We start from the raw sequence: 8,821 nt of genomic DNA on the forward strand, positions 1-8,821 counted from the left end.
TTCATTACAACGTAAAACCTGCTATAACGCAGTCAAACACGAAAATGAAAGTCAATAAATCCTATGAGTGCTATTTCAACATTAACTTAATCAATACATGGTTGAGTAAACCTCTTAAAGATGTATTTTTTCGTGCTACGATCAGGATTTTTCGCTAGTATATAGGTATAGTTAGTAAGGTTAACGACGAAACTTGTCTAAGCTTGTGTACTTCTAACGATGGAGGAAATCACAGCCAAGCAAATACGTACTCTTTAAAAACGATGTAATTATATGTGCAAACGTTCTTAGAATATGGGTAACCAATTCACTGCAATGTATTCCCTTGTATATATACAACCAGAGGGTTTCCAATCACTAAAACGCGGACTGGACCACGAGGCATTTGTAACCTGTCCGAATGGGAACACCAAATTAACGGTTATAATTTGAGAATATTACACGCTTCATGTCCGCAGTACTGAATCAAGCACCAATAAATGTTTCATGACACTGTATCCAAACCTAACAAACTGACACAGCGTTGTGGCGATTTGTAACTTACGCTCTCCTTACATTCAATATTTAAATAATGCTGTATGTTTACCGCACTCTAAAGGCCATACCGTAAACAAACTACGTGCGTTAAACCGGTCCATCGACCTGTATGGTGCAAATAAGGTCGTGCTAAACAATCATTTATATTGAGGATATTTTATATTTCACCTTTCTGTCTCGCACTCTAGACCTTAACATTATTTACAAACAAACCCTTCGCACAGATGAATGGACACTTTTTGCCTTCACATACTACTTCTCCACTCACTCTGCAACCTGATACGAATGCAAGATTTTGTCCTAACACCTTCTAGTCATGACACAATGCCTCGTGCACAATGCCTGCTAATCTCTTTTTCCTTTGGGACCGGGCTTGCAATCGCATGCTTGCCTTTGTTTGCCTAGAGTCGTGTCGCAACAACCTTTGATCGTACTCAGACATGACGACGGAAAACGAACCTGTCGGGCAAACAATTACCTACTATCTACCCTATCGTCGAAATAAGAGATATCGCAATGTTTTACTGGGCTCAAAACAGTGAAATGCGAGTTTAATCAGTTTAGAAGCAGTTTGGCGCTTATAAAATCCTATGACACTTATTTGGCTCTCGTCATTAGGTTGATAAAACCAAACTCTAACTGTGCATAGGCATATCCACATTTTTGATTGCATGCATCGTTTACAGATGACGAGGTTTTAGATACAAAAGTATCACTAACACTGGTTTAATTCAATTAACAATTAGATGAAACGTAAAGGCAAAAAGGAGGATACTACCCAACAGTATACAGACCACGAAAAACCGAAACGAAAACAATCAAATCACACAACACTGTAAGTTTGCGGATCCACAAAAGTCCTATTATTCGCCACTCTTGTTCGTATTTGTCGCATCAGCATACGTCATCCCTAGGGTTTGCCTCGGTGTAAAGGGTAAAGCAGCTGGAGGGACAAGATACTGGGAGAAGTAGGCGGGGTGAATGGCGCTGGGCAGAACGAAAGTTTTGTTGCATGCAGGGACAGCTGGCGTTCGTGACGTCACCAAACCTTCTTGTGATGTCAGTCTCGGCAGACCGGACCTCCATGCCGCCACCGCGCGGTCAAAATTACTCACGTTGCTAAAGTTGATCGGTACTTTCCAAGGAGCGCTGGTTCTTCTGAAGAAATCCGGTGTCACTGGTGAAGCAATTAAACCGTCTATTGGATGACGAAACACGCCTAATGACATCATAGATTCGTTTCGCGTTGGCTGCACTCCTGTTGACGGTGAGTCATGATCGGACCGATTTTCTTTGTCATGGTAATGATCACAGTTCTCAGCGGTTGGAGATCTACTGCTGTGAGTTGCTGAGATGTTTGGGTGCGGCGTAAATAGAAATTCCATCCTGGGCATTTCTTCGGCTTCTATGTGCATTACAGTTTCCGCAAATTCGTTACTGATGGATCGGACTTCCTTTAACTGGAGAAAAAGGAAGTAAAAAACTGTGTCAGTTTGGTAAATAACTTTAAGACGTGGGCTTTGAAGCTTTCCACAAAATATTTCTTCTGCAAGCTACATTATTTGTTTTAGTAACATTGAAATTAATGGGGTGCACAGCAAAACAAGAATGAATTCTGGAAAAATATTTAATTAAAGAAATCCAATACCTTTTCCAGTAACTGTTGCAACAAATCCGGTGTTTGTGGTTTTCGGACAAGCAGGTTATTGCTGTAAGCCCGCACGAGGGCGCTCAATGAACTTTTTACTTTTTCCGTTTCTTGGATTTCTGGACTTTCTGAAAATTTTATTGATGAAAAATTTCACTGAGTACAGAAAATATTGACAATCTGAGTAGTAAAAAATAAGAATATCTCAGTAAAACGCGATAGCCGGGGTCAAAGTAAATGAGATGACTGTCACGACGCTACGTCTTTTGCATCTGGCACTACAAACAACATGCTGTTACTTACAATTTTGATCTGCGCGAACTAATTATGATTACTCAAAATGACACCTAAAAACTTGTCAATTGTGTCAACTTGAAAAATAGTAGAACACCTGCTCTAAATATGACCAACGCCTGCAGAACAGCTGCATCTACGTCATCCAGATCCAGCGACGTCATTTGCTCAGCGAGGTCAAACAGGGGGTCAGCTAATCTGTTTAATGGAGTTTCTTTCAATTCCGTCCTTGTGACTTTCACTCCAGCGAAAATTGAGAGTTGTTTGCTGTAAATTGTATCAAGATTTACCGCGGCACGCACCACGATAACATCCATGCATATGGCTTTCAGCATGGACACTTGATCTTCAGTAGAAATCTATTAAAAAAGTATGTTCTAAAGGTTGAATTTCGAAACATTTTGCTGTTTAAAAATAATGAATAAAACGTTTTCCAAAGAGATAGAAACCATATTTTTTACACTTTTTAAGACCCTAATAAGCAGCTTTTATAGTTTGGGCAGCAGAACTTACGTTTTTTACGAACAATGGAATTCTTTTTGCAAAATCAACAACATTAGTTATTGCATTAGTGAGCGCGACTGAGAATCTATCGCCTGGTGGCAGTGTTGGGCTCTTGTCATCCAAAACCCCCTGCAAGTGTAGTAGGCCATCATTGAAAAACAGAATTCACCAGTTTAACAATTTTAGAACAAGTAATTATGTTACTTTTGTATGCTTTACAAAGAAATTACACGATTTACTGAACAAAGGCATGCTTAAAAACACCTTTGATTGGTTGAATGCGTGGAGAATTGAACCAATCAGATCACGTTCTTCATCTTGAAGCACCGCCCTTTCCCAGGCAAATTGCTGAATCACGTGGTTTATTTCTTTCCGTCGCCGCATTTCTCTGTTATGTTCGATCAGCCTTCGTTTGGCGACACGTTTTTCTTCGTCCAGAACAACTGGATATCAACACGAATCGTTAGCACAAGAAATATTAATAATCTCTGAGATTTATCCTTTACGAAGTTAATTGTGTTGTTTAAATGTGCATCAAATACGTAGTTTAGGACACCAGTTAAAGAAACAAGAGAAATATAAACAATCTCTTACGGTTAGTTGCCATGCCAACTGTGAGGCACTTCTGATATCTGCATAATTGACATTGGTTTCTCGAGATCTTGTTTATTTCGCAAACTCCATCTGATTTGCAGCGATAACTTTCCTGTAAATTTTTTTGAACCGTTCGACGAAAAAATCCCTAAACGATACACGGATATTAGTTAAACATACCTTCTGTTTCACAGAAATTGTTTTTGTGGATAAAATATTTGTTAAGTGGAATACAGTGGAACCGTTGCAACAGCTGCTTATTGTTTATTTTGCATTGAGAAACTTCTTCGGGGCAATTGCAAACAAATACAGTTATCCATCTAAGTTAAAAAACACTATATGCTATTTTTCTGACCTTGCAGCCTTCACAGGTTATGCATCTGTAATGATAACCAGTAGCTTTATCCCCACAAACCACACACTTTTCGTTCCCGTCCAAATAACTAGGAATGTAACCTGCCCACAAAAGATTGCCGTAAGTTTCAGGTCGTACAAATCCCAAATTTAGAAATTTAATTTTACAACCCATAAGCCAGAAACTTACAAAAGCAAATTTATTTGCGTAAATGTTAGTGCTTTAGGCAACAAAGAAGACGAAGAGAAAAAATTTACAACAAAACCCAAAACTATTGTTTGACTATCAATATAAATTCTTTTTTAATTTTTCTTACCTTTCATTGTTTTTTTGTCCTTTAAACTTCCACTTCGTTTCCGCTTGAATACAGCTTCCGTGAATTCCATAATTCCGCATGCGATTGTTACGTCATTTCAAGTTATCTCCCACTAAATACTAGCTTTGCAAAAATACATTATCAGACGTTTTCTGATGTTCGATGTCAAAAATTGTTTGTTCGTCATTATGACAACCAATAACTGACACATGTTTAAGACACTGATGCTCAAACATAACATTAAAACATTTTTCTTGAGTATATTCAAAATATCGCTACAAAATCTCAAAATCTGGCGAAAGGTTGCAATGAAACTATAAATTTCATACAAGCTTCTTACGGATTTTTTGGGCTTGGTTTACCTCCACAACAAGTAAAGACTGTCACGTGTTGCATTCTAGACACACCGAGATTGCTACTTCTTTCCCTGATATCGACCTCACGATACCAGGGTCCTTCCATTGTTTCCACGTACTTTGGACCAAGATCTAACCTACTTACCTGGTTTCAGGCGTTGAAACAGAGAAACAAATATCGCCTATAACTCATTGGAACCGATGTATAAGTATGTATTTGAAAACATGGAATACAATATTGGAACATATTTTTGCTAATGTGCGTTTTTATTGGACTAGATTTGTTTTAATATTTTAATAATTTTGATTTCAGAGCGTTTTTATTTATAATCTCAAACGTAACTGGCAATAAACATAGTTTGGAATTTTGGTGTTTATTTTGTTTTGTTCGCAAATCTTAGGCATTACGTTTGGCATAGCTTAGTTATTGGTTTGTTAGCAGCTTAGTTTACTAATTGTACTGTACGACAACTCTCAAACATAATAAATGGGGGATTTCGTTACACAGAAACAACTGGCTAGTTTTTGCCGATATGCCAAAAAATTTCAGAAGAGGAATGCGAACTCATTTCAACTCTCGTCCCAGTTCGGGCCTTTCAGGTGTACAAAGCGGCCTGACACACTTTGCATCGTCCTGGTTAGTTACCCGGCCCTGTGTACTCAGGACTTGCGCGACCGGCTAACGGAAAAAGCGTATCACTACTTGCGTTCTGACGTTCGCTTGTTTGCTGATGGGATAAGGGTAAAACAACTTGGCCCGTGCGGCGCAGCTTCGAGTCGTGCCAAGAGGTGATTCTCCCTCGTCAAGGTCTTTGACACAGTTTGTTAAGTAAACTCTGCTATTCTGAGATTTTCCAATCTGATTTTAGCATAGTAACTAGGTTTATGTTTCTGTACTTTTGCTGACGCAACGAGATTATTTTCGGTGTTCCTAATTTCAATTTTACTTCGTCAAAAAGTAATTACACAAAGATCAAGCGCATACGATTTTTGGTGTATTGCATCATATTTTTTCATAATGAAATAAATCTTACAAAAACTTAAGAATTGCAGTTGTAACATGCTTTAAATCGTGAGTTTAAGTTATATAATATGCTGTAAAACTTACCTCGCGATTTTTAAAAAAACTGTGCACATACCGCCACCGAGCGGATATTAGGTGTTATCGATAAGTTTGAGGCCTGAGGCAATTTTAATACCGCTTGTGATTGTGAAGAATTCTGTCGTACAAGATAAAACACTCAGTTTAGTTTGTAGTTCAAATTAGCAAAGCAATTACACCTTCATAGAGTTTTTTAGTTATTACATGGCGTGACAGTTGTTTATAGATACTAGATCATGTCTTCGCAATTTGGCATATTTTGTGTAGCTATTGTGTTTATTTACCATTCAGGATTTAGTCAGGAAGTGTTAAAGGATTGTTGTGTTTTAGTCTTTGTGAATTTTTGAAACCTGTTAGTTTACCCACACCACGGCACGACATACCATTGGTTGTTGAAGTTGCACGTCGAAAACTTGCACTGCTCCTAACGTAGTTTACCGAGAACCTACAGTAGTTTCCTTCCCTCAAGACAACCACAATATTTTCAAAGCTCTTTTCTATGAAATTTACACGCTTCACTTCACATAGAGATTGGTGGGGCTTAAGACCTGGCGGCCCTGGGGTAAAATCACAGGCCTATAACCAGTAATTTCGAATTTCCAGATTTTAGTCCAGGCATCGATTGGCCATTTCAAAGTTAATTTTCCAGGAAACTATATTATCGTGAACTATGCTCTACGCTGTGTATAGTGAAAAGTGCTGATAATAGGTGTTGTTATAATTTGTCGATAAAATCTGCATATTGCATTGTGTGGAAGACTGGCCATGACAAGACATACACGAAGACGATATAGGCAAGTATCTGTGTATTTCTGACACCACCTACGTCATCATGTGTTTGACGAAATTAGTGTAAATTTTACTTATCGTGTATTACAGATGGCAACTCAAAAGTTTCTCGTCATAGTGATACTCATTATAACGTCACAAATCCTGCGAATGTTTTTGGAATCTACTTTTTCCGACGAAGAGAACGTCGATGACGTCATTATTGTCGAGAGAACTTTATCCGGAATGTCTGAAACCCTGGCGTCAGGTCGTTACGCAGTGCGACCGTTTTATAAATCGGAGGGCTACCCGATTAATGGCGTCACGCCTACTGACGTTACACTCGTGCTTCATGGAACAGTGAACAAGATGTACAAGCTGATTGAAATAGCCGAGGTTTGGGATGGCCCAGTGTCTATGTCGATATTAGCTCCAGGAAGTGACGCGGCGTTCACTGATGACGCAATCGATGGCGTCAGACTTTGCTGGAAAAATCTCCGACGTATTACGTCATTCCATCTCGTCTTTCCAGTTGGTTCTCCGCCCAACATGACGTCAATAGGAAGTTTTGTCTACCTGTCTTGTAAAGACGTCATCAGACGGTTGCGTATACGCAAACCACGTGGTGAAAGTTTACCATATCCTCACAACGTCATGCGCAATGTTGCGCGACGAGGTAGTTTGACCAATTTCGTGCTGCACGTGGACGCTGACGTCACACCCATTGAAGGATTGAGGAAACGTTTCGGAGAATTCCTCAAGAGAAACTTGCTCAACGAAAATTTGAAGTAAAATTTTGATCTAGTTCCGCTGTTGTCCAATACTGTATTGCCACGTTGTCATTTCAGATTATCACGTGATCTCTACGTGCTTCCGGTCTTCGAAATTAGACACACGTCAAATCCGGTCAGAACGAAACGGGATCTTATCACCGCACATGAGGATAAGAATGCCAGGGCTTTTATGCAAGTCAGTAAAGTAAATTAACCTATGTATTACACTTACGACCCGTTACAAACACTTTCAGCGTGTAGTAATGCTCCTGTCAGTACAACATGACCTCAAGGGGGATACACGATTCTATTTATGAATCGGATCACTGAATGTCGTAGTGTTAAAATTCGCAGGAGACTTGCCCTCAGTGTCACCAAGCAACCGACTACGAGCGCTGGCTCCGATCCATCTCCTATTCTCCAGGGGATGAGATGCGTGTGTCGAACACAGTGAAGTACACGCGAGGCTGGGAGCCTTTCTTCATCGCGCCACGATACATTCCACTGTATGACGAAAAATTCGCGTCTTATGGACAAGACCGCTTGTCGCACGTAAGCATCGTTAAAGCATTGCTTCAAATTGCTAAATTCAATGCAATACCACGAATTTTTAATGAAGTTCAATAGCAAAATGGACTCCAGGAAAAACTGACACTATTTAAATAAAAGTCTCGTCACCTCGAGGTTCCGTCCATGCGTTTTTGTAGTAGTTTATGCGGTATTTGATTCGATTTGTTTTTAGATGTGCGAGCTTCAAGCACAAGGATACAGCTTCAAAGTACTGCAAGACGAATTTCTGGTTTACGACGGTTACAGATCAAAAGCCAGGGCCTCGGACAAGGAAATAAAAAGACGCGACGACCAGAAAGTGTTTTACGCAACATTCGCTTCTAACCTTCGTCGGTTTGGGTACACAGACGTAAAGTACAACGTGTGCTAACATGTCCTACTAGTTCATAAAGCCTGAGTATTACTGTTAAAAGATGGAATTAACAGTTTTCTGATATAACTCGATTATGTGCTAAAAGTCCTGTGGATTTTATGAAGCTAGAATGCTAATGGCGACTAAACTGCGTTCTAATGTGATCTGATAGACAAAGTTTTAAAAAAATGCCGTGGGATATTGTTAAATGACATGCACTGGGATTGACAACAAAATCACCCCGCCATATTACTTGATATTGTATATTTTGCTACACACCCACGATGCCCACTGTATATGCATATAAACCATGCTGCACAATCATTCTGTGCTTATGCAATTCTTCAATTTCTACATTTACGTTACTTGCAACATATCTCTACCCTTGTTGTCCAGTTAGCCACACAAAAAGATCGTATAACGAACAAATAAAGTCAACAATCTGACGGATAACACTTGAGTGTTAAAAAGCAGTATTAAAAACGCGATCTCTGTCTGATTTTGTGTGTATCTTATTCCAAACGAGGTTTTGTACGGCAAAAATGTTTACCTTGGTGATTGTTCCTTCGGTGAGGTAGGTCTTCATTATTACATAGATGGCGTACCCAGGAATAAATAGCACAGAAGATAAGCTCATAAGATAGGCGATAAC

General features: G+C 39.3%; 2 protein-coding genes across 2 annotated transcripts; one reads left to right on the plus strand and one right to left on the minus strand.

The window, feature by feature from the left end:
* Positions 1 to 1,400: 1,400 nt before the first annotated feature.
* LOC145889959 (thyroid hormone receptor beta-like) lies at positions 1,401 to 4,318 on the minus strand. The gene is made up of 8 exons (XM_082981006.1): positions 4,249 to 4,318; positions 3,933 to 4,033; positions 3,578 to 3,725; positions 3,248 to 3,426; positions 2,993 to 3,112; positions 2,558 to 2,838; positions 2,186 to 2,309; positions 1,401 to 1,997 (listed from the first exon to the last, which is right to left on the minus strand). The coding sequence occupies exons 1-8, from the start codon at positions 4,316 to 4,318 to the stop codon at positions 1,401 to 1,403; spliced, it is 1,620 nt and encodes a 539-aa protein (XP_082837132.1).
* Positions 4,319 to 6,328: 2,010 nt separating this feature from the next.
* On the plus strand, positions 6,329 to 8,567 carry LOC145889473 (beta-1,4-glucuronyltransferase 1-like). Its single transcript, XM_082980433.1, has 5 exons — positions 6,329 to 6,500; positions 6,586 to 7,262; positions 7,323 to 7,443; positions 7,602 to 7,799; positions 7,990 to 8,567. The coding sequence occupies exons 2-5, from the start codon at positions 6,586 to 6,588 to the stop codon at positions 8,185 to 8,187; spliced, it is 1,194 nt and encodes a 397-aa protein (XP_082836559.1). The 5' UTR covers positions 6,329 to 6,500; the 3' UTR covers positions 8,188 to 8,567.
* The last annotated feature ends 254 nt before the right edge of the window (positions 8,568 to 8,821 follow it).

This window comes from Ascidia mentula, chromosome 2 (genome assembly GCF_947561715.1).
Source record: "Ascidia mentula chromosome 2, kaAscMent1.1, whole genome shotgun sequence".
NCBI lineage: Eukaryota > Metazoa > Chordata > Ascidiacea > Phlebobranchia > Ascidiidae > Ascidia > Ascidia mentula.

What these genes read in the sequence shown, in the direction of transcription:
- LOC145889959 (XM_082981006.1), bottom strand. Translation starts at nt 4,318, where the DNA reads ATGGAATTCACGGAAGCTGTATTCAAGCGGAAACGAAGTGGAAGTTTA. An exon ending in ACGCATTCAACCAATCAAAG is followed by an intron (nt 3,113 to 3,247) that starts GTGTTTTTAAGC and finishes CTACACTTGCAG; the next exon opens with GGGGTTTTGGATGACAAGAG. An exon ending in GGTGTTCTACTATTTTTCAA is followed by an intron (nt 2,310 to 2,557) that starts GTTGACACAATT and finishes ATTTTCAGAAAG; the next exon opens with TCCAGAAATCCAAGAAACGG.
- LOC145889473 (XM_082980433.1), top strand. Translation starts at nt 6,586, where the DNA reads ATGGCAACTCAAAAGTTTCTCGTCATAGTGATACTCATTATAACGTCA. An exon ending in ATGCCAGGGCTTTTATGCAA is followed by an intron (nt 7,444 to 7,601) that starts GTCAGTAAAGTA and finishes TAAAATTCGCAG; the next exon opens with GAGACTTGCCCTCAGTGTCA. An exon ending in GACAAGACCGCTTGTCGCAC is followed by an intron (nt 7,800 to 7,989) that starts GTAAGCATCGTT and finishes ATTTGTTTTTAG; the next exon opens with ATGTGCGAGCTTCAAGCACA.